This window comes from Caretta caretta, chromosome 24 (genome assembly GCF_965140235.1).
Source record: "Caretta caretta isolate rCarCar2 chromosome 24, rCarCar1.hap1, whole genome shotgun sequence".
NCBI classification, from domain to species: Eukaryota; Metazoa; Chordata; order Testudines; family Cheloniidae; genus Caretta; species Caretta caretta.
Window position 1 is genome coordinate 13,645,349 of NC_134229.1, and position 25,154 is coordinate 13,670,502.

Sequence of the window (25,154 nt, forward strand, 5' to 3'; positions counted from 1 at the left end):
ATCTTCCGCTGGTGGAAATCCATTGCTGGATCTACGCTGATTGACAGCAGCTGAGGACATCCACTGCCATAGCGTTTAAACAGCATCTCTGCATTGCAAGCAATCCACAAAGTCAGCTGCTCTGCACAGGGATCTAGGGAAGGGAATTTAGTGCTTGTGCTAAGCTGGGATCCGTTGTGTCTCAGAGCCTGGTGGATTTCCAGAGGGTGACCCAAATCCTTAGAGGGCTTCAGAAATTCGTATTTCAGTCATATTCTAAAACAACAACAACAACAAAAAAGGGAGGGAGGGTTCAAAAAAAAAGCAATCACTTAACTTCCTCTTCATTTGAGAGTCAAAATTCTGTTATTCCAAAAATACAGGGCTAGATGGGCCCATGGGTCTGAAATGGGGCCGTAGTGTGGGAATACTGGGTTGGATGGGCCCATTGATTTGATTTGGGGTGGTGATGGGGGCTGGGGGAACAATACCAGGGTAGATGGGCTCCTGGATGGCAGGGTGGAGGCGGGATACCAGGTTAGATGGGCCCATTGATCTGGTCTGGGGCAGGGGATACCAATCTCGGACACTGGCCCCATAGCTCCCTCGGACACAGGCTCTTGGTTCTGCTCTGCTCCACGTACCTTCCTGGGGGTTTTCGGAGAATCTCCAGTAGCTGAGGACCTCGCCGATGTTGTCCAGGACCGTCCCATCAGGCAGGCGCAGGTCATCGGCACTGTTCCCGTTGTAGTTCCCACAGGCGGCTTGCACCTTCCTGGCTAGCTTCCCATCAATTCTCACAGTCACGTCCCCACTGGTGCTGAAGAGAACCTGCAGTGCTGAGCCCTGGGCCACGGTCACCACGTTCCCTGCCCGGCTCACTGACACGACTCTGGAGGGCCTGGCCGGGAGTCGCACTGGGCGCCCATTCACCTGGAATGTACAAATGGAGAGGTCACAGCCAGAGACACCAGAGAGACAAAGAGAGGGGATAGAGAAACACTTCAGACTGAGGAGAGAGGGTCTGTGTTGGGTGGGTACAGAGACAGACACTGTAAGTGCCAGGGATGGAGGGATGGATGGACAGACATTGCAGATGGCATGGATGGATGGATGGATGGATGGATGGATGGATGGACACTGTAAGTGCAAGGGATGGATGGGTGGATGGATACTCCAGGTACAATAGACAGACGGATGGTTAGATGGATAGACAGATGCTATAAATGTTATGGATGGATGGATGCTAGGTGCTATGGATGGATGGAAGGGTGGGTGGACATGGTAGGTGGCATGGATGGATGGGAGATACAATAGATGGATGGTTAGATGGACGGACAGATTCTATTGATGGATTGATGGATGGACAATGTACGTGACATGGATGGGCAGACGGATGGACAGACACTGTAGGGGCAATAGGAAGACAGACCGACAGGCCTCCCAGTGGCACCTCCCCACCTTTGCCCCTTACCAAGACTCTGCCATTGCGGTTGACCAGGATGGTGAGCTTGTGAAAGTAGATGGTGATGGCCGTGACTCTGGGTGCACGGCACTTTTTGCAGGTCTGGAACTCTACCACCACTCGGAACCAGCTGGCGGCCCTAGTGTCGATGAGCGAGGAGATCTCATAGGTGCCGTCCAGGGGCACCTTCCCTGAGACCCCATCGTAGGAGGTGAAGACGTCTCCTCGGGTGATGGTGCAGTTCCCGTCCCGTCTCATGCAGCCCCATCGGCCTTGGCTCAGCTCACAGAGCTCCCCTGCCGGGCACTGGAATGACTGGCACACCACCCCCGCTCTTGGGATGCACCTGCACCGCTGCCGGCACCTTGGCGTGAGCACCCGCGCACCTGGCTGCCAGGAGAGACAGGCACATGGTTGGCGAGAGAGCAGACTCCGGGGTTCTATCTCCAGATCTGGGAGCAGGGTGGGGGCTGGTGCTTAGAGTGGGGGAGAAGGGGCTGGGATCCAGGAGTCCTGGGTTCTGGGAGGGGGGTGGGGTCTAGTGGGTTAGACCAGGGAGACTGGGAGTCAGGACTCCTGGGTTCTAACCACAGCTCTGGGAATATCCAGAAAGGAATGTTACATCCTTTCTGATTTCATAGTAGCAGCTTCAGACTGGATGATTCCAATGTTAGGGTATTTTGAGCTATCCATCCCCATTCATACCCCTCCATCCATCTATCCGTCTCCCCACAGCCCCCATCTCTCTCTGTTCCCCCCTCACACATCAGTCCTGTGCTGAACCCCTGGTTCCCCAGCTCTGTGTGGGGCAGCTGTGGGTTCTCATTTGGGTCCTTCTCTGCCTCCAGATGCCTACCGCACTGGGCTGGCCCTATCGGGCGAGGGCTCACCTTGTAGTACCTGCCCTTGTGGAAGCAGTGGCAGTGCCGAATGGAGACGCACTCGTTGCCAGCCCAGAAATAGCCTTTGTTACACTGGCACCCTTCAGCACAGATCTTGGGGCACTTGGTGATGTTGGCCACCCCTTTGCAGCCGCTGGAGCAGGGATTGGCACAGAGTTTGTAATGGCTGTTGGCTGGGCAGGTCATGGCTAGAGGGGAAGAGAGGGGAATGGAGAGGGTTAGTACATAGAGGACGGGTGGGGAGGAAATGGAGCAGTAGGAGGGGGAAGAAGGGGTTTTATAAGTGTCCTCTTTCAGCTACTCTTGGATGAATGGGTGGATGGATGGACAGATACTGCTGATGGATGGAAGGATGGAGGCAGGGATGGATGGAGATACTGAGGATGGATGGATGGAGGAAAGGAGCAGTGGAGATACTGCAGATGAATGAATGGAGGAAGGGATGAATGGATGGATAGAGATACTGCTGATGGATGGAGGAAGGAATGAATGGATGGATAGAGATACTGCTGATGGATGGAGGAAGGAAGGGATGAATGGATGGACAGAGATACTGCTGATGGATGGAGGAAGGAATGAATGGATGGATAGAGATACTGCTGATGGATGGATGGACACAAATATTGCTGCTGGATGGAGGGATGGATGGCTAAACAGAGATACTGCTGATGAAGGAATGACAGACACTGTAGATTGATGAATAGATGGACAGATACTAGGATGGATGGAGGAAGGGATAGGTGGATGGATAGACAGAGATACTGCTGATGTTTGGATGGAGATACTGTGGATGGATGGATGTGTGGATGCAGATACTGCTGATGGATGGATGGACGGATGAACAGATACTGTGGATAGATGGACGGATGGACAGACTGCAGATGGATAGATGGAGGGATGAATGGATGGACAGATACTGTGGATGGATGGTTGGATGGACAGAGATATTGCAAATAAAGGGATAGATGGATGAATTGGTGGATAGATGGAAAGAAAGCTATTGTGGGTGGCTAGCTGGATGTATACTGCAAATGCATGAAAGGAGAGGAGAGAGATATCATGGATGGTGGAATAGATACTGTGAACTGATGGGTGGATAAATACTGTGGATGGACGGATCTGTGGAGAGATAGATCCTGACCAGGGATGGAGGGACTGAGAGAGAGATTTCAAACTGATGGATGGATGAATGTAGAGGGAAGGATACTGAAGAAGGATGGATGGACAGTTGGGTAGAGATATAGATATTGTTAATAGATGAATGCTGTGGAGTGGAAAGAGAGTGAAATAGATTCTGAAGAGAGGTGGATGCTGTGAATGGATGGACCAAGAAAGAAGTGGATGAAGGGATGCAGAGACAAGCTGTGATGAAGTTGGGGATTTTTGTAGTGTTTTACATAAATAGCATGTGCGCGCCTCAGTTTCCCTGTGTGCTGCATGTTTAACAAGGTGGTGGGAGAGGGTATGTTGTTGCAGAGGACCAGGTGTGACCTCGCCTAGCAGCTGGGATTCCCAGACAACGGCCTGGAGTTGGGGAACCCTAACAACTGGTGACCTGGAGACTAAGCCTGGCTGTTAGCTGGTTCTGGCCAGCGGGAGGACAAAGGGCTGAGGAGAGAGGGCCCCGGTGACCTGACCAGGTAGTTCCAACCGGAGGGGAACAAAGGACGGAAGAGAAAGGGCCCCAGCGACCTGTTTACTTGGGATGGAAGAGATCCGTTGCCCAGCTGGAAAGCGCATGGTCTCTGGACTGGAGAGAGAGAGCAGGCAGAGCCCATCTGGATGCAGGAGAGACATAGATGTGCTGTGCTGAGGGAGGCCAGGCCTGAGGCCCTGAGAGTTTCCTGTGCTGGGTTCAGACACTCAATAAACCCTCCTGTTTTACGCTGGCTGAGAGTTGCTCTGGTCTAGAGAACAGGGGACATTATTCCCTCTGGGAGTGGAGGCCCCAGGGGTCCAGAGTGAGTGGACTAGCTGAGGGGGCCCACGGCAAGAGACAGGTGTGCTAAGGCTCAGAGAGGTGCAGTTCCAGGAGGCAGAGGGACTTAACCCCCAAGAGATACCTCCCGAGAAGGGCTGTCGCACTGAAGGGGGTTCCCCCCAGGGACCGTACGGGGCCAAGAGTGGGCAGAGGATGGTTTGTGGATGCACCCTGTAGACAGTTAGCTCTGAGTGTAGGCGCTTTGCAGTGAGTGGCTGCCCGTGATAAAACGAGGGGATTAAAGGAACCAGTGCAGAAATGGCCTATAACCAGCTCTGTAAGAGCGACCTGGCACATCAGTGCAGGGAAAGAGTGTTGAGCATTGGGAGGCTCACCCAGGAGCAGCTGGTTGCCTGGCTGGTAGAGATTGACCAGTCCAAGGGCCAAGTTCCAGATCCCAGCAGGGCTTCCGGGATGCCCGGAGAGCCTGGGAGTAGCAGGGCGTAGTTGGGGTAGTGGCAGGGGGTCCACTGGACCCAATTCCCCAGTCAGGATCGGGGCTTCCCACCTGGGTTCCTCCCAGTGTGTGTGAAGAGATGGGAACTGGAGCTGGAAGTGAAGGAGCTGGAGCTGGAGGAGCGGAGGCTAGCTGGCCGCTCGGAGCAGTGACAGCATGAGCTGGAGTTGGAGGAGCGGCGGGCCAAGAGGGCCTGCCGGAGGCTAAGTGGCTAAGAGTCCCGAGACGCCAGTTCTGCAGGGAATCTAGACATCAAACTGCTACCCCAGTTTAAGGGGGGGATTTTGATGTCTACCTCACATCCTTTGAGAAGGCTTGTGATCTGAACCAGACTGACCCCGCAGACAGGCTCCGCTGTCTGACCCTCCTGCTGGATCCCAAGGCCATAGATGCCGTCAGCCAAATGGATGGTATTGAGATGGGGGACTATGACCTGTTCAAACAGGCTTTGGTGCTGAAGTTTGAACTGACCCCCAAGGCGTACAGGAAACAATTCCGGGGTGTACGCAAGACATAAGGCATCACCTACAAGGGGGTCACCAACCTACTGGGGGAACATCTCTCTGCAAGTGGGGAAAGGGCACAGGAGCCACTACCGTCAAAGACGTGTATAACCTGGTGGGGTTGGAGCAGCTGTATGACATCTGCCCTCCAGACCTTAAGGTGTGGTTAGTGGACTGGAAGCCTAAAGATCTGCACTGTGCGGGGGCACTGGAGGATGAGTTGTGGACAGCAGACTGGGGGCAGGCAGGAGACCCACATCGGGGACTCAGAAGGGGAGTCACCCAGAGACCTTTCAAAGGTGAGACTCCAGGAAGCCCAACTCAGGGGTGCCCATGAAGGCCAGGATGGGCCGACGCCCCTCGTGGGACTTGAGGGACCTGAAATGTAATTACTGTGGCTAAAAAGGACCCAAGGTGGTGTCACGCCCAAAGACACAGGAAATTTTCGCCCAAGAGAACCCTCAAAGGGTTAACGGGCGAAGGGGAGACAGCCTGTAACAGAGGCTGAGAGAGTGACCTGGGAACCTGTCACCCAGCTGGCTCCTGGGGCAGAGCTGGCCGGGGAAGGGGGAAGGCAGATGGGCTTCCCCTCCAAGCCCAGCAGATATGTCTGCTTGTGACCCCCGGGCTCAGGCCCCTGATCCCCAGTGGGAGTGGCAAGTGGGGGGCAGTGGGGAGACATTCACGGAGTGAAGCGATTCTGGGATGAGACTCTTGTGGGTGTGATGCAACTGCACCAGCTGCTATGGGGCTGTACAACTTGGGGGAAGGCTCCCAGATGGCAGCCATTCACCCGGGGTTCCTGTGTAGACACAGGAAGGATTGGGGTGCAGGGCTGTTAGTTGGGGTCCTTCAGCACATCAGCTTTGATGTACTCTTGGGAAGTGACTGTAACGGCCAAAGAGCTGAACCCAGAGATCGGACGGTGCAGAGGGCAGGAGCCAGTGAGCACGTGAATGGCCCATAAATGGCCTGGCTGGCAGGGAGGGGGGTACTTTTCCCCCTGGCAAGTAGCACAAGGGAAGAACTGAGAAGCTCTGGTTTCCTGCCTGTCTGTAGCCAGGCCCTGGAGCTGAGTGGAACAACAGCCCTGCACAGGGGAGAGGTGGCTCACACTGGCTCTGATGCGGCAACCAAAGCAGTGGGCTTGCTCCCTACCCTCACTGGGACACGGGTGCTGGGGGTGGTCGGACCCCCAGTTAAGATCCTGTAGTAAGGACACATCTGAATGGGGGCTCCAAAGAGGTTGGGGTGCATGATCAGCTACCTGCAGAGGTGCAGATGGGGGATGGACTGAAGAACTGGCCAGACGGTGTCCTGGTCCTTGCCTGTGGCTGAGGTCAGGGAGAGCCACTTGGCCTGGCACCGACAATCCACCCTGCAGGGGGGCGTGGAACCTCCAGTGCGGGGAAGTGAGTTGCCAGGGACAGGGCTTAACAGGGCTGAGACCTAGGCCTTGTCCTGACATGGGAAAACTAAGGCACAGCAATGAGGGCTGGGCCCCAAACCCAGCCGCTGAATTCTAGACCTAGCCGCAGAAGGATCCCTTCTGGAAGAAGCAGGGGCCTTGTGGGCCCCAGTTTTGCGAGATCCTGGGGAAGGATCCAGGTGAGAGAAGGGACCCGGTACCAGGAAAGGGCTCCCTGAGGGAAAACTGAACTTGGGGTGTCAGTTGGTCCCCCAGAAGTACCACTGGGGGGATGTCCTGTCTTCTAAACATCAGGGGGTTCAGCGCACCCGGCGAGAGCTGCTGCAGAATGTTTACTGCCCCGGAAATTCACAGAGGTCCACCCTTGTGAGTTGGTGTGTGGAAGGAGAAGGAGGGGACCCCTGGACTTGATGAGAAAGAAAGGGGAACTCGGTGATGGATTCTGAACTATCGTTCTGGGGAAAGCTCACTGAGCTCATGGGTTTGGCCAGGAAGAACCTAGCCGGGGTCCAGGAACTGCAAAAGGGCTGGTATGACAATGTGCCTGATCAGGGACCAGAAGAGGGGTCTCAGCTCAGTGTGGAGAGCGCCTGGGGAGAGCCCTGTGAAATCAGCAACCAGCTGAAGGAGGTGATGCATGTGCTGGAGATGCCCAATTGGGCAGTTGTACCATGTCGACGTAATGAAGCTGTACTTTGACAGGGAGACTGTTAGTATGGCCTTGTGTGTGGGCAGGGGGAGAAGGGGAAAGGGAATATATCTCCTGACCCAGAGCCGACCTCCTGCTGGAATAACTTCCCACTCTGACCAGCTAACATCTCCCTGCCAGCTGAGATCAGAGGGGCTGCGTTTGTACCCGCAGCCGGACGCCAGCTGGCCTGGGCTCACTAATCTAGCTGTCTCTGGGGGGAGGGGAGGTGTTCCCCATTCACAGTCGCCGGGAAAACAGCCTGGGATCTGGAAAGAGAGGGTAGTGACATGCTGGCGTTAGGGTGATCCAGCCACCCTCCAGTCCCTGGGACTCACCCGTGGGGCTGGACCCCAAGTAAGATGAGTCAATTAGATCCGACGTGCACTATTGGAAGCTCAGTACAGTCACCATGTTTGATGCCTGCCCCAAGCCCAGGACTAACAAAATCCTAGACATGAGGGTGGGGAGCATTACCTCACTACTGTGAATCTCACCAGAGGCTACTGGCAGGTGCCTTTGGACCCAGTTGCCAGGTTGAAATCTGCTCCCATCACCCCTATAGGGCTCTGAGTTCCTGGTCCTACCTTTTGCTCTCAAGGGAGCGCCTGCCAGCCCCCAGTGCCAGGGGATCAGTTACTGAGGGGGGTAGAGGACTGTGTCTGGCATACGTTCACGATATCCGTGTCTTCAGCCCGACCTGAGAGAACCGTGTGTCCCAGTGAAGAGGGGGCTGGGATGCCTCCAGGATGCAGGATGGATAATAGAGGCTGGAAAGGGTAAGATGAGGATGGCAGAGGTGTCGTACCTGGGCCACACGGTGGGAAGCGGCTGCCTAAAGCCAGAGCCAGCCAAGGTGAAGGTAACCAGAGATTGGCCCATTCCTCAAACCAAGACGCAAGCCCAGGCCTCTAATGGGATGGCCGGGTACCACTGAAGGTTTGTACCCCACCTTAGCTCCCATTATGAAGATTGGTAAGTTGGACAAGCCAGACAAGGGGGTCTGGAACGAGCAGTGCCAGGGAGGAGGCTCTAACCCAGGGACTGATGCTGGTAAACCCAGACTTGGACAAACCTCAGATCAGATCAACGGGCCCATCCAACCCAGTATCAGACCTGGTACGGAAGACAAAGGACCGGGGAGGAGCTGTTGAGGCCGGTGATATTCGATGCCCAGCTGTAAAGCGGGGGGCTCTGGGTGAGTGAGTGGACTCCCTGAGAGGGCCCACGATGAGAGACAGGTGTGCTAAAGGCTCAGAGAGGTGTGGTTCCAGGAGGCAGAGGGGCTTAACCCCCGAGAGTGGACCCCCGAGAAGGGCTGTCACACTGAAGGGGGTTCCCCCCAGGGACCGTATGGGGCCAAGAGTGTGCACGATCTGTGAGTCTGTGACACAAGCAGAGGGATATCGAGGAGGGATGGATTGGTTTCAGCCATGGGCGACACTTACGGCAGAACTTCTTGGTCCTCCAGGGCTTGATCTTGACACCAGCAGCCTGGCAGGCAGTGACGTAACTGTGGATGGACCTGCACATCAGCCTCCGGTTTCCCCCGGCCTTACACAAGTCGTGCACACAGTTGTTGAAGAAGACGGTGGGGTTGAGGGTAGAGTAGCAGGTGCTGAAGGGCCCGTAGGGCGCCCGGATGATGCCGCAGTAGTTGTTGTGGACGTAGCTTGCCTTCCGGGACTCCTGGCAGGCGGGGCAGACCAGGCTGGCACAGCCATGGTCACATACTGCCCCGGGGACTCTCACCCTCCAGGAGACACCCAAGTCCCGCAGGTCTCGGGCTAGGTGGCCATTGGGCCGCAGGAGATCATCATGTGGTTTGCCATTGTAGTTGCCGCACAGGCCGCAGGTCTGGCTATGGTAGCTCTTAGGCACAGTGATGGCCAAATAGTAGTTCAGGTCAAAGGAGAGGTGCAGGCCAAATTTGGTGTGCAACACCACATTGGCACCATGGTAGTAGACACGCACCAAGCCATTCTCCAGCTGGAAGGGAAGGTAGTAGGAGATGCCATCCACCTGGGGCAGGGGAGGGGAGAGAGTGGGTTTAATAGGAACTGTGGCATTTACTGTGTAAGGTAGCTACTGCTTATGATAGGCCCTCTTACATATGCTTCCATCCTCCCACCTTACCCATCCATCCATCCATCCATCCATCCACCTTGTCCATCTATCCATGCATCCATCCGCACACCTTATCCATCCATCCACCCCCCTTGTGTGTCCAGCCATCTACCTTCTCCATCCCATTCCATTCACCTTTTCCATCCATCCATCCCCCTTGTCTGTTCAACCATCTACCTTCTCCATCTCATTCCCCTTGTCCATCCATCCATCCATCCATCCATCCATCCATCCATCCAACCATCCCCCTTGTGTGTCCACCCACTCACCTTATCCATCCATCCCTCTGATCCAACCACCCACCCATCCTCCTTATCCATCTTGCCACCAATTCACTCACTCACTTTATCCATCCACCCACACACACTCCCTTCCATCCATCCATCCATCCATCCACCAGTATCCACCCACCTAATGAGCTATATACATTCAACCACTAATATCCATCTATGCAACTCTTTATCCACCTATTAATTCACCTATTCACCAGTCTAGTATCTATCTCTCCACCCTTCTCTCAGCATCCCCTTATCCTTCCACCTACCACCCTCCTGCATCCTTCCACCCCTCTTCCCCATTTCCCCATCCCGCCTTTCCCCCATGCCCTGCCACCTTCGGCAGCCAATCAGAGACAGAGGCTTCCCAAAAGCCCTGTGTGCGCTCTTACCAGGACAACACCGTTCCTGTTCCGCACCAGGGTGAAAGTGCGTCTGTAGACGATGATGGACACAGTGTTGGTGACAGCGGCCTTGCTTCTGCCCAGCCGTTCATTCTTCACGTGGATGGCAAAGGAGGGCAGGTAGCCCTTTCGGACACAGCTCTTGGCAAGGACATAGGTGCAGTTGCCTTGAAAATCAAAGGGGAAGCCGTCGAAGGTCAGGTAGTGGGGGTCACCAGCGGCATGGCACGTGCCAGTCCTGGGCACCACTGGGTGGCACTTCTGGATGCCGTCCACTACCCGGCACTCCTCGTTGTGGCCGCAGGAGAAGTGGTGGCACTCCACGATCCCCCCTGCCTGGCATGAACACCTCTGCTTGCAGAAGCCATTGGGGTAGAAGGTCTCGCCCGGCTTGTAGTAGAAGCCCCGGTGGACACAGCCGCACTGGGAGAGGGGGACGCACTGATCACTGCTCAGCACAAAGCCTTCGTCGCACACGCAGCCCTCCCGGCACTTGCTGGGACAGCGGGACGGGGTGTAGAGGCTGCGGCAGGTGGCCGGACAGCTGCTGGAGCACATCTCGTAGTGGCTGTTCTGGGGGCAGGGTGGCCCTATGGGGAAACATCAGAGGGATGTGGATGTCCCAGCTTCCTAGTGCTGACCCTGACCCCTATTTCCGTGATCCTCTCCCCATCCCCTCTATGCTCTCAAACCCCCTTCCCCTCTTCTCCATCCCCCAACAACCCAACCCCTCCTCCCGTGTGCCCCTGCCCCTCTCCCACCCAACCAGAGACTGGAGAGAGGACCTGCCCCTTGGATCCCACCCCATCCCTGGACGGCTGGGACAGTGGAAGTGTCACCAGCTGGCTTGTCTGTGGGAATGTATTTATACAGAGTGCCCAGTGGGAATCAAATCTGAGTCCCTTGGATCTAAAAGCATGAGCCCTGGGGGTGCGGGGCGGGAAGAGATGACACACCATGCAGTGAGCACACTCACGGCAGAATTTGTTGGTCCTCCACTCATAGACCTTGGCACCAGCTGCTTGGCAGGCTGCGCCATAGCAGGCGAGGATGTGGCAGACCACAGTCTGGTTGTCCTTGTGGGAGCAGCGGTCAAAGATGCAGTCTTTGAAGTACCCCTCTGGGTTCACCTTGTTGTGACACTTCTTGAATGGGCCGTCCCTGTCCAGGAGGAGCCCGCACTCCTTCTTGTCCTTCCTATGCTGCTTCTCCACTCTCGCTATGTCCATGCAGTCTTCCTTCTCCATCTCCATGCAGCCTGGGATGTCCCGGGTCTTCCAGCTCCTCCCAAAGTCTGATGGGGTGGGCGCTGGCAGCAGGTTGCTCATGGTCATGTCGTTGTCATCTTCCCCATCAAAATTGCCACACAGGCCACACACTGAGCGGCCATAGGTGGCTGGCACCTTCACCCGGATGTGGTTCTGGCCGTCAAAGGTCACTGTTAGGCCAAAGGCTGTCTTCACTACTATGTCCCAGCCCCGGTGGTAGGCCGAGATCTTGTCATAGTCGATATTGTAGGGGAGGTTGATCTGCAGGCCGTTCAGCTGTGGAGGGCAGCAGTGGGATACAAGGGGAGAGAGAATACTGCAAGATTAAAACTGACCTTTGGCCATGGAAACGTCTTTAGCCCAGGAGAAAACACCCATCGGTGTCTAGGTGAATACGGATCCCACTCATTGGGGACAGGACCGAGCCTAGAACATCTTGTACATCTTTGACCACAGAGCCTAATCCTGAGTGCTTAGTATTTAGTCAGTAGTATTTATTAATTACTCATGACTTACTCATGATTCATTCCTTACTCAGGAGTTACTCATTCCTTACTCACTACTTACTTATTCCTTACCCCTTAGTAACTAAGGGGTGGGCAAATTTTTTGGCCTGAGGGCCACATCTGGGTATGGAAATTGTATGGCGGGCCATGAATGCTCACAAAACTAACAATTCATGTTCAAACAGGGACATAAGAACATAAGAACGGCCCTACTGGGTCAGATCAAAGGTCCATCTAGCCCAGTATTGTGTCTTCTGACAGTGGCCAATGCCACCCAGAGGGAATGAACAGAACAGGTAGTTATCAAGTGATCCATCCCCTGTCGCTTATTCCCGGCTTCTGGCAAACAGAGGCTAGGGACATCATTCCTGCCCATCCTGGCTAATAGCCATTGATGGACCTATCCTCCATTAATTTATCTAGTTCTTTTTTGAACCCTGTTATGGTCTTGGCCTTCACAACATCCTCTGGCAAGGAGTTCCACAGGTTGACTGTGCGTTTTGTGAAAAAATACTTCCTTTTGTTTGTTTTAAACCTGCTGCCTATTAATTAACTACGGTGACCCGTAGTTCTTGTGTTATGAGAAGTAGTAAACAACACTTCCTTATGTTAACAACACAAGTTTGTTTCAAAATCAGCACTATTAAAATAATTCCGTTGAACAATGCGGTGTTAGAAAATTACATTATGGAGCTGTCTGTTGATTACTCACTCCTTACTCAGTAGTTATTCATTACCTACTAAGAAGTTATAAATTCCTTGCTCCTTAGTATTTGTGCCTTATGAATTCCTTACTCGGTATTCACTACTTACTAAGAAGTTATGCCTTCATTAATGTTTATGCCTTACTCTGTACTTACTCACCTCTTACTCTGTAGTTACTACTTCCTTTCTCCTTATTCAGTACTTACTCATTCTTTCTCAGTATTTACTTGTTATTTACTCATTCATTATTCATGACTTACTCATTCCCTACGAGTTGCTCAGTAGTAAATTCATTTCTTGATCCTTAGTCAGTATTTATTCACTTTCTCACTCCTTACTCAACGCTTCTTCCTTATTTAGTAGCTACTCGTTACATATTCCTTACCCACTACTTATTCAATACTTATTAGCTAAATTGCTAATAACTTATTACTCATTCCTTACTCAGTAGTTTCTCTTTACTCATTCTTTATTCTGAATTTACTCACTCTTTACTGGCTAGTACTCCTTGATGTCAAAGGAAGGCACCTGCATCTGTGCAGCTGCATGCAGTGACTGCACACTTACCCGGATCTTTCCGTGGATAATGACAAGCTTCACTCCGTAGACCTGGATCTCTACCACCTTGGTGCCAGAGCCACTCTTGCTGCCCTTCCTCTGGTACTGCACCAGGACCTGGAACTTCACCAGGCTGGAGTTCTTGTGGCACAAGCCAGCCAGGAGGTAGACACAAGTGCCGCGGAAGTCGTAGTGAAGCCCGTCGAAGGTGATGTAGTGCGACTCCCCCAGGGCGGAGCAGGTTCCGTAGAGGGTGGGATAGCAGCTCCGGACACCGTGGGCCACCCGGCACTCCTCGCCCGGCTGGCACCGGGAGATCTGGCAGGCGACCTTCCTGCTGTGCGGGTTGCACTGGCACTTCTGCCGGCACTTCTTGTCCCCCCAGAAATGCTCTCCAGGTGCGTAGAGACGCCCCTTGTGGATGCAGCCGCAGCGCCCCTTGGGGATGCACTGACCCCCGTCCAGCATGTAGCCCTTCTTGCACTGGCAGGTCTCCATGCAGGGCAAGCGGCACTTGTTCAGGGTTGCAAAGTCGTTGCATGTGGAAGGGCAGGCGGAGCCACAGAGCTGGTACTGGCTGTTCTCTGGGCAGGGCAGAGCTGTCAAAGGGACAGGACATCAGCATCAGTGTTTACTGCTTCCTAACAAAGCCATGGCCACCAGAATCTCTGCTACATTATAAGGGTGCCCCGGGGTCTCTATCACACATCAGAGGCACTCAGATCCTCCTGCTGTGCAAACACAGGCCTGGGCCTCCTGAGCTAAAGGGGAACCACTCTCTTTTGACAGCAGTATGGGGGGTATGACACACAGCTGTTCAAGTCTGATTCCATCCAGCAGTGGGTGCGGTCACACACACACACACACACACACACAGAGACCAGGTGCAACACATCCTGCGGGAGGTGGTAGTTATTATACACATGCACACTGCAGACAGAATATTTATCCATCCATCCAATTACAGTCCATCTCCATCTACAGCATACATCTAACTGCCTTTAGGGGGAGGGATAGCTCAGTGGTTTGAGCATTGGTCTGCTAAACCCAGGGTTGTGAGTTCAATCCTCAAGGGGGCCATTTAGGGATCGGGGCAAAAATTGGGGATTGGCCCTGCTTTCTTTTATATTTTTGGGGGGAGGGATAGCTCAATGGTTTGAGCATTGGCCTGCTAAACCCAGGGTTGTGAGTTCAATCCTTGAGGGGCCCATTTAGGGAACTGGGGCAAAAATTGGGGATTGGTCCTGCTTTGAGCAGGGGGTTGGACTAGATGACCTCCTGAGGTCCCTTCCAACCCTGATATTCTATTCTATTCTGCAATATCTATTCATCCATCTTCCATCTGTCTCTATCTCTCCATCCATCTGTGGTATCTATCATCCATCCCTCAGTCTATCCCTCTTTCTTCCGTTTGTCTCTATCTATCTGTTCACCTCTCCATCCATCCATGGTATTCACCCATCCATCTAACAGATGTGTCTGTCCATATATGAATCTACTCTGTCTATCCACTCTTCTTCAGGACCTATAGGTATCCTTCCATCCAGACATTTACACCACATTCCATCATATTGGGACCCAGAGCCCCATGCTGGTTGCAACCCAGCAAACTGTACCCACTGGACACAACACCCATGTCCTAGCCCTTCCCCACACTCCCAGCACTCAATGATATGGCTGCCCATGGCCCCATCTCCTCTCATTACTCACGACAGCCGGCCTGCTTCCTCCAGTCTTTCACCACTGTGCCCTCCCGCTGGCAGGCATCCGCATAAGTCTTGAGCGCCCGGCACAGGATCTGCTTGTAGCCATCATAAGTGCAGAGGTCGGCAACGCAGTCATCCAGGAAGGCCTTGGGGTTGATCAGGGCATGGCAATGTCGGAAGGGGCCATTTTGGGCTGTCTTGGTGATCAGACCACAGTAGGCGTCTCCGTGGTAGCGCCTCACCAACTCGGGTGAGCAGCCCCCGCACTTCCCCTTGCAGCCATGCCTGCACTGTCTGTCACCGTCCTCCACCTTCCAGCTCTTGCCAAACTCTATGGCACTGGTGGCCAGATGCCGCGAGGGGGTGAGGAAGTCATCACTGGGGTCCCCGTTGTAGTTGCCGCACAGGCCACACAGCCTGCCCAGGAAGGCCTTGGTGACCTTGACCACCAGGTAGTAGTTCCAGTCGTAGTAGACCTTCAGGCCGAACTCGGCCTCCACGACCAGCTGGCCTCCCCGTTGGTGGAGCCAGAGCTTCCCGTCGTACAGGGAGACGGGCAGGCGGGTCCGCTGGCCGTTCACCTGGGGAGGGTTAAGGGAACAGCCTCCATCAGGCTAAATGCTGAACACCAGGCTGAGGGGAAGAGCAGCCTTGTGGCTAAGGCCTTGGCTGGGGTCTCTGGAGACCTGAGTTCAAGTCCCACCTGTGCCACTAGGGCTCTCTCTCAGCACTGGCTTGGGGGCTGGGCTAGGCCTCAGCAGTGTTGATTCCTTTCTCTGTCCCAGACTCCTTGTACTAGGGCGGGATTTTTTCCCCACCACCCTTTGCAAGGGATCTGGATGCCAATTTCCCTTGGGAACCAGGCAGCCTACCTGGCAGAACACAGCCATAATCTCCCAGTGCTGGGACCTCCTCCACTGGAGCATCTAGGCCCTTCACAAGTATTAACGGATTTAACTTCACAACCCCTGGGAGGGAGAGCAGGGCCATTATCTGCAGAATACAGGGATCAAACAGAGAATCTGTGGCACAGGAGGGAATTGTAAACTAAGGTCTCCTACCTTGTAGGCTAGCGCTGCAACGCCCTCCCACTCCTGTTCAGCTACTGGAGTTAAATTGTGAGGTCTTGGGGACAGGCAGTGTCTCTCGTTGTGTGTCTGGGCAGTGCCTGGCACAACAGGGCCCTGATCTCAGGTGGGTCAGGGACTGTGTCTTGCTCTGTCTGGGCAGCGCCTGACACAACAGGGCTCCAATCTCAACTGGGGCAGGAATTGGGTCTCGCTCTGTCTGGGCAGTGCCCGGCAAAAAAGGGTGGCCCCTGGATGCATCTGATCCACTCTGTTATAGTCAATGGAACCTGCTTCTCCTCTCACACACAAAGGTGTAACTCCATTAGCCCCAGTGGAGTCACTCCGGATTTACACCAGGTGAGTGAGAGGGGACTTGGCCCCATTGACCCCAATGGCATGGCTGTGGTTGCGCTGAGTCCTTACCCTGGCGAGCCCGTACTCGTACTTGACCATGGTGATGTTGTAGTGGTAGACCTTGATGGTGACCTGGCTGACGAAGGAGACCTGTGTGTTGCCGCGCTTCTGGCTCTTGGTGATGATGTGGAAGGCAGGGAGCTTGGGCTTATGGCTGCAGATCTTGACCACGGTGTAGCTGCAGGTGCCATGGAAGTCATAGCTGTGCCCATCGAAGGTGTGGTAGTGGGGGTGGCCTGAGGCCCAGCAGATGGGCTGGGAGCGTGATGCTGGGACGCACTGGGGCCAGCCACCTGCCACCTCACACACCATCCCTTTGCTGCACTGGACAGTGTCGCAGGACTTGTGGGTTGGCACGCACTTGGGCCAGCCGTTCACTACCTGGCACAAGGTGCCCGGTTTGCAATGCACACCATTACAAGAGGGTTTCTTTGGCATGCACTTGGGCCATCCATCCACCATCTGGCACACAGTACCTGGTTTGCAATGGATGCTGGCACAGGAGGGTTTCCTTGGCACACACTGGGGCCAACCATCCACCATCTGACACAAGGTATCCTGTTTGCAGAGGATGGTTTCACAGGAGGGTTTCTTTGCCACACACTGGGGCCAGCCATTCACAATATGGCACACAGTACCTGGTTTGCAATGGATGCTGTCGCAGGAGAGCTTCTTTGGCACACACAGAGGCCAGCCGTCCACCATCTGACACACGGTGCCCAGTTTACAATGCACACTGTCACAGGAGGGTTTCTTTGGCACGCACTTGGGCCAGCCTCCCACCATCCGGCACATGGTACCCGGTTTGCAATGGATGCCATCACAGGAGGGTTTCTTTGGCACGCACTGGGGCCAACCGTCCACCATCTGACACAAAGTATCTGGTTTACAAAGGATGCTGTCACAGGAGGGTTTCTTTAGCACGCACTTGGGCCAGCCGTCCAGCATCCGGCACATGGTACCTGGTTTGCAATGGATGCCGTCACAGGAGGGCTTCTTTGGCACGCATTTGGGCCAGCCGTTCACCATCTGGCACACGGTGCCCAGTTTGCAGGCAGTTTCAGCACAAGATGGAGGAGACAGTGGGGCAGCTCTGAAAAATCGCATACACTTGGGCCAGCCATCTATGGCCTTACACACAGTCCCTTCCTTGCAATGTACTCCATCGCAGGCCGGTGGGGTGTGCACACACTCTGGCTGGCCATTCACCAGTTTGCACACAGTGCCCTCTTTGCACTTGAAGTGGTGGCAGGATGGCACTGGGACACAATTTGGCCAGCTGTGAATGATCTCGCACACAGTCCCTGGTGGGCACTGGAAATTCAGGCAGGATGGTGGCACGGGAACACACCTGGGGCCATCCTTCCCCATCTCGCACATGGTCCCTTCTTGGCACAAAAAGGCAGCACATGATGAAGGTGGAGAGGAGACACACATGGGCCACCCCTGAAGCATCTCGCACACCATGCCCTCTTTACAAAGGGTGTTCTGACAGGATGGCACAGGGAGGCAGTTGGGCCAGCCGTTTACCATCTTGCACGTTGTTCCATCTTTGCATTGGATTTCTTTGCAGGATGGTGGGATGTGAACACACTTGGGCCAACCATCATCAATCTTGCACACAGTCCCCTCTTTGCAGCGGGTGTTCAGGCAGGATGGCACAGGGACACACTTGGGCCAGCCATCTTCCTCCTGGCAGAGGGTCCCCTCTTTGCAATGGGTATTCTGGCAGGATGGCACAGAGACACATTTTGGCCAACCATCTTCAACCTTGCACACAGTCCCCTTTTTGCACTGAGTGTTCTGGCAGGATGGCACAGGGACACACCTAGGCAAGCCATCTACTTTGCTGCAAAAAGTACCCTTTTTGCACTGTGTGTTCTGGCAGGATGGCACAGGAACACACCTGGGCCAGCCATCTGTATCTTTGCACACAGTGCCCTTTTTGCAATGGGTGTTCTGGCAGGACGGCACAGGGACACACCTAGGTGAGCCATCTACTACGCTGCAAAAAGTCCCCTTTTTGCAGTGGGTGTTTTGGCAGGACGGCACAGGGACACACCTAGGTGAGCCATCTACTACACTGCAAAAAGTCCCCTTTTTGCAGTGGGTGTTTTGGCAGGATGGCACAGGGATACACTTGGGCCAGCCATCTATGATCTGGCACCTGGTCCCCTTTTTGCATTGGATGTTCTGGCAAGACGGCACAGGGACACACCTGGGCCAGCCATCTACTATGCTGCAAAAAGTCCCTTTCTTGCAGTGGGTGTTCTGGCAGGATGGCAAAGGGACACACTTAGGCCAGCCATCTACGATCTGGCACACAGTGCCCTTTTTGCATTGGATATTCTGGCAAGATGGCACAGGGACACACTTGGGCCAGCCATCTACTATGCTGCAAAAAGTCCCCTTTTTGCAATGGGTGTTCTGGCAGGACGGCAAAGGAATGCACTTAGGCCAGCCATCTACGATCTGGCACACAGTGCCCTTTTTGCAGTGGGTGTTCTGGCAGGATGGCACAGGGACACACTTAGGCCAGCCATCTATGATCTGGCACACAGTGCCCTTTTTGCATTGGGTGTTCTGGCAGGATGGCACAGGAACACACCTAGGTGAGCCATCTACTATGCTGCAAAAAGTCCCCTTTTTGCAATGGGTGTTCTGGCAGGACGGCAAAGGGACGCACTTAGGCCAGCCATCTACGATCTGGCACACAGTGCCCTTTTTGCAGTGGGTGTTCTGGCAGGATGGCAAAGGGACGCACTTAGGCCAGCCATCTATGATCTGGCACACAGTGCCCTTTTTGCAGTGGGTGTTCTGGCAGGACGGCACAGGGACACACTTAGGCCAGCCATCTATGATCTGGCACACAGTGCCCTTTTTGCATTGGGTGTTCTGGCAGGATGGCACAGGGACACACCTAGGTGAGCCATCTACTATGCTGCAAAAAGTTCCCTTTTTGCAATGGGTGTTCTGGCAGGACGGCAAAGGGACGCACTTAGGCCAACCATCTACGATCTGGCACACAGTGCCCTTTTTGCAGTGGGTGTTCTGGCAGGATGGCACAGAGACACACTTGGGCCAGCCATCTATGATCTGGCACACAGTGCCCTTTTTGCAATGGGTGTTCTGGCAGGACGGCAAAGGGATGCACTTAGGCCAGCCATCTACGATCTGGCACACAGTGCCCTTTTTGCAGTGGGTGTTCTGGCAGGATGGCACAGAGACACACTTGGGCCAGCCATCTATGATCTGGCACACAGTGCCCTTTTTGCAGTGGGTGTTCTGGCAGGACGGCAAAGGGACGCACTTAGGCCAACCATCTACGATCTGGCACACAGTGCCCTTTTTGCAGTGGGTGTTCTGGCAGGATGGCACAGGGACACACTTGGGCCAGCCATCTATATCTTTGCACACAGTGCCCTTTTTGCAATGCGTGTTCTGACAGGATGGCACAGTGACGCACTTGGGCCAGCCATCTACGACCTGGCACACAGTCCCCTCTTTGCAATGCATGTTCTGACAGGATGGCACAGGGATGCACTTGGGCCAGCCATCTATGATTTGGCATATGGTACCCTTTTTGCAATGAGTGTTCTGGCAGGATGGCACAGGGACACACTTGGGCCAGCCATCTATGATCTGGCACACGGTGCCCTCTTTGCAGAGTGTGTCATGGCAGGATGGCACAGGGACACACTTGGGCCAGCCATATATCATGTGGCATACAGTGCCCTTTTTGCAGTGGGTGTTCTGGCAGGATGGCACAGGGACACACTTGGGCCAGCCATCTATATCTTTGCACACAGTGCCCTTTTTACAATGGGTGTTCTGGCAGGACGGCACAGGGACGCACTTGGGCCAGCCGTCTATATCTTTGCACACAGTGCCCTTTTTACAATGGGTGTTCTGGCAGGATGGCACAGGGACGCACTTGGGCCAACCATCTATATCTTTGCACACAGTTCCTTTTTTGCAGTGGGTGTTCTGGCAGGACGGCACAGGGACGCACTTGGGCCAGCCATCTATGACCTGGCACATGGTCCCTTCCTTGCAGTGGGTGTTCTGGCAGGATGGCACAGGGACACATTTGGGCCAGCCATCTATGACCTGGCACATGGTCCCCTCCTTGCAGTGGGTGTTCTGGCAGGATGGCACAGGGACGCACTTGGGCCAGCCATCTATATCTTTGCACACAGTGCCCTTTTTGCAATGGGTGTTCTGGCAGGATGGCACAGGGACGCACTTGGGCCAGCCGTCTATATCTTTGCACACAGTGCCCTTTATACAATGGGTGTTCTGGCAGGACGGCACAGGGACACACTTGGGCCAGCCATCTCTATCTTTGCACACAGTTCCTTTTTTGCAGTGGGTGTTCTGGCAGGACGGCACAGGGACGCACTTGGGCCAGCCGTCTATATCTTTGCACACAGTGCCCTTTTTACAATGGGTGTTCTGGCAGGATGGCACAGGGACGCACTTGGGCCAGCCGTCTATATCTTTGCACACAGTGCCCTTTTTACAATGGGTGTTCTGGCAGGACGGCACAGGGACGCACTTGGGCCAGCCATCTATATCTTTGCACACAGTTCCTTTTTTGCAGTGGGTGTTCTGGCAGGACGGCACAGGGACGCACTTGGGCCAGCCATCTATGACCTGGCACATGGTCCCTTCCTTGCAGTGGGTGTTTTGGCAGGATGGCACAGGGACGCATTTGGGCCAGCCATCTATGACCTGGCACATGGTCCCCTCCTTGCAGTGGGTGTTCTGGCAGGATGGCACAGGGACGCACTTGGGCCAGCCGTCTATATCTTTGCACACAGTGCCCTTTTTACAATGGGTGTTCTGGCAGGACGGAACAGGGACGCACTTGGGCCAGCCGTCTATATCTTTGCACACAGTGCCCGATTTACAATGGGTGTTCTGGCAGGACGGCACAGGGACGCACTTGGGCCAGCCATCTATATCTTTGCACACAGTTCCTTTTTTGCAGTGGGTGTTCTGGCAGGATGGCACAGGGACGCACTTGGGCCAGCCATCTGTGACCTGGCACATGGTCCCCTCCTTGCAGTGGGTGTTCTGGCAGGATGGCACAGGGACGCATTTGGGCCCACTGTCTGCCATTTGGCAAAAGGTCCCGTCCTTGCAATGGGTGTTCTGGCAGGATGGCACAGGGACGCATTTGGGCCAGCCATCTATGACCTGGCACATGGTCCCCTCCTTGCAGTGGGTGTTCTGGCAGGATGGTAGAGGGATGCACTTGGGCCCACTGTCTGCCATCTGACAAAAGGTCCCGTCCTTGCAATGGGTGTTCTGGCAGGACGGCACAGGGACACAGCTGGGCCAGCCATTCTGAAGTTTGCACACAGTCCCCTGTTTGCATTTGATGTGATGGCAGGATGGTGGGTTGGGGACGCATCTGGGCCAGCCGTGTACAATATTGCAAGTAGTTCCTTCTTTGCAGTACACTGAGTTGCAGGTTCGAAAGTCAGGGATGCAATCTGGCTCTCCATTCTTGTCGATGCACTGGTACCCCCTTCGGCACTGCACTCCGCTGCAGGGATCTGGGTGCTTGGGATGCTCGGGATCAGCAGCTGAGGAAGAAAAATACACACAATTAATTGAAAAGGCCACCGTGGAAGAATCACTCATGCTCATGGCAAAACCTACCACTTGGGTGGTAGCTAGCGGGAGCTGGAAATGAAGCTGGCTCCTAAAAACAGCAATGTGAGGCAGGACGGCACAAGGACCCACCTGGGCCAGCCATCTATGGCACTGCACATAGTCAGCCTGCATCTGTGCCCATTGTTTGACTCTAATTAAGACTGCGTGTCTGTCACAGAGGTCAGGGAGCATGGGTGGTGCATCTAACAGGCAGGGGAAGGCTGTGCTCCCCAAACATCCCCGAATGGTCCTGCCCACGTTCTGTCCAGCGGTCCCTTCTTGCTGCTAGTTGGCCCCAGCCCAGGCAGGCTGCTCCTCTTCCGGGAAGGGAAGCCTGCTGGGGCTGGGGCTAGGGCGGCTGGGACTTGGAGTAGCTGGGGCTGCCCAGTGCTGGCAGGGCCCCCGGCACAGGGGCTGCACCACCCAGTGCTCCAGGGCTGGGAGGGGACCAGGGGGACCACATGCCACCTGCATGTCTGGTGCTCTGCGCGGTGTCTGGTGCTCTGAGGCTGGGGTGGGGGGTGGGCCGATGGCCTGATGCTTTGGGGTTGTGGGGTGTGCATGCCTGCCCAGTGTTCTGGGGATCTGGGCCATCCACCTGTCCCGTGATCCAGGGCTCGGGGCTGCAGGAGGTGTGTCTGGGCTTAGGGGGAAAGGGGGAGGGAGGGACAGGCCTCAGTCGGAAGGGGTGGGCCAGGCTGGGGGCTAGCCTCTGCAAGCCACTGGTTCACCCACCGCCCATGCATGGAAGTCACGGATTTCATGACTTTCTGTGACCTCTGCGACTTCTGCAGCCAGTGTGGCTGGCTAAGGGACTTCCTGAGCCAGGCAACCTCTAGGCCAGGGCTGGAGCAGGGTGTTGGGATGCAGGGCGGCGCTTACCTGGGGTGGGGGGGAAGCCCCCTGGCTCCCACTGGCATGTCCCTGCAGCTCCTAGGTGGAGGGGCTCCATGCACTGCTCACACCCACAAGTGCTGCCCTCGCAGCTCCTATTGGCTGCGGTTCCTGGCCAATGGGAGCTGCGGAACTGGCGCTTGTGGCAGGAGCAGCATGCGGAGCCCCCCTGGCTTCCCCTCCTCCTAGGAGCTTCAGGGCCATCACTAGGAGCCAGGGAGCTCCCTCCCTCAGGTAAGCATCACCCCCGCCCCAACACCCTGCCCCAGCCCTGAGACCCCTCTTCCCCCAGCGCCAGCAGGAGTCCTGGGTCGCGCACCACCGCCTGCCCCCCCCAGCACCAGTGGGGGTCCCGGGTCATGTGCTGCTGCTCTTCTTCCCCCCAGCACCAGCAGGGGTCCCGGGCTACCCCTGCCCAGCACCCACGGCCCCCTGGCCCAGGTTTTATTTAGGGGTATATAGTAAAAGTCATGAACAGGTCACGGGTTGTGAGTTTTTGTTTACTGCCCATGACCTGCCCCTGATTTTTACTAAAAATATCCCTGACTAAAATGCAGCCTTAACTCCAATATGTAACACACCGAGACTCACCAGCCAGACACCTGGGAAAGAATTCTCTGTAGTAACTCAGAGCCCTCCCCATCGCGTGTCCCAACACTGGCTGTTGGAGACATTGCTGCTACCACTCGTAGATCAGCTACATGCCATTGTAGGCAGTCTCATTATAGAGTCATAGAATATCAGGGTTAGAAGGGACCTCAGGAGGTCATCTAGTCCAACCCCCTCCTCAAAGCAGGACTTATCTCCAACTAAATCATCCCAGCCAGGGCTTTGTCAAGCCTGACCTTAAAAACCTCTTAGGATGGAGATTCCACCACTTCCCTAGGTAACCCATTCCAGTGCTTCACCACCCTCCTAGTGAAATAGTGTTCCTAATATCCAACCTAGCCCTAGCCCTCCCTGTGATGCTCTGTACCTTGGGGGAATACCCTACACCCCCATGTTCATCTTTATAATATGATTGTGTGGTATCCAATGCAAAGTTTGTTATGTTGGGTGTCTTCGGAAGGCTCATAATGCACTGAGCATGGGTGTTATAGGATGTTATAGTAATTGTTACAGTAATGTTATAGTGAGGTGATAGGTTATAATTTCATGTATATAGTTATGAGGCTGAAAATGTATCCTCATGGCTTAAAGCAGGCCTGCACAACTCGTAAAGTGGCGAGGGCCATATTACTCCAAAGAAAACAGCTGAGGGCCGAAACGCACTGGCCCCGCCGAAACAACACAACCCCCCAGCGCCGCCCGCCCTGTGGAAACAAACCCTCCTTCCCCAGCGCCACCTGGCTAGGTATGAGGGGGTGCAGGGGGCAGGGCAGGGCAGTGGGATGGGGATCTGTGAGAGGGGTGCAGGGGGCTGGGGAGGTGTGAGGAGGTGCAGAGGTCAGGGCAGGGGGCTGGGTGTGTGTGAGGGGGGTTCAGGAGCCAGGGCAGGGGAGGTGTGGGGGGTGCAGGGGGCTGGGGGTGTGTGAGGGGGTGCGTGAGGGGGTGCAGGGGTCAGAGCAGGGGGCAGGGGGTGTGTGAGAAGTGTGCAGGGGCCACCCTGACCCCTGCACCCCCCTCACACCTCCCCAGCCCCCTGCACCCCCCTCACACACTCCCAGACCCCTGACCCCCCTGCACCCCCTCATACCCAGTGGGGTGGCACTGGGGAAGGAGGGGCTGCGCTGAGGGGGGCAGTATTATTTTGGCGGGGCCAGGGGTTTTGGCCCTCAGCTGTTTTCTTTGGAGTAATATGGCCCTCGCTGCTTTACGAGTTGTGCAGGCCTGTGTTAGACCCTAGAGAGAGTCACCCCCATTCCTTTGGTCAGTTTGGGACTGCGATGAGGTAATGCTCCCCTGACTCTGAAGGGGGGTCAAAGGGGGGGGAGGAAAGGACATGATAAAAGGGAGAGACATTTTGCCATGCTCACTCTTTTTCACCTACATCTACAGACACCACCACCACCACCACATGACTGAAAAGCTGATCAAAGGGGAGAGCCTGGCTGAAAAGCCAGACTGGTGAGAAGCATCTAAGTTTTTAAGGACATTGCAAGTGTTCAGATCAGCTTAGAATGTGTTTTCCTTTATTTCATTTGACGAAATCTGACTTG

The 25,154-nt window shown here is 54.9% G+C and overlaps 1 protein-coding gene across 1 annotated transcript; it reads right to left on the minus strand.

Annotated features, from left to right (window-relative positions):
- Positions 1 to 244: 244 nt before the first annotated feature.
- LOC125626115 (IgGFc-binding protein-like) lies at positions 245 to 21,717 on the minus strand. Its single transcript, XM_075123016.1, has 16 exons — positions 20,914 to 21,717; positions 18,875 to 20,838; positions 18,641 to 18,832; positions 18,373 to 18,396; positions 17,814 to 17,822; positions 17,400 to 17,530; positions 16,447 to 17,318; positions 14,958 to 15,534; positions 13,257 to 13,846; positions 11,187 to 11,754; positions 10,199 to 10,800; positions 8,853 to 9,426; positions 2,335 to 2,534; positions 1,454 to 1,834; positions 624 to 912; positions 245 to 255 (listed from the first exon to the last, which is right to left on the minus strand). The coding sequence occupies exons 1-16, from the start codon at positions 21,715 to 21,717 to the stop codon at positions 245 to 247; spliced, it is 7,788 nt and encodes a 2,595-aa protein (XP_074979117.1).
- Positions 21,718 to 25,154: the final 3,437 nt, after the last annotated feature.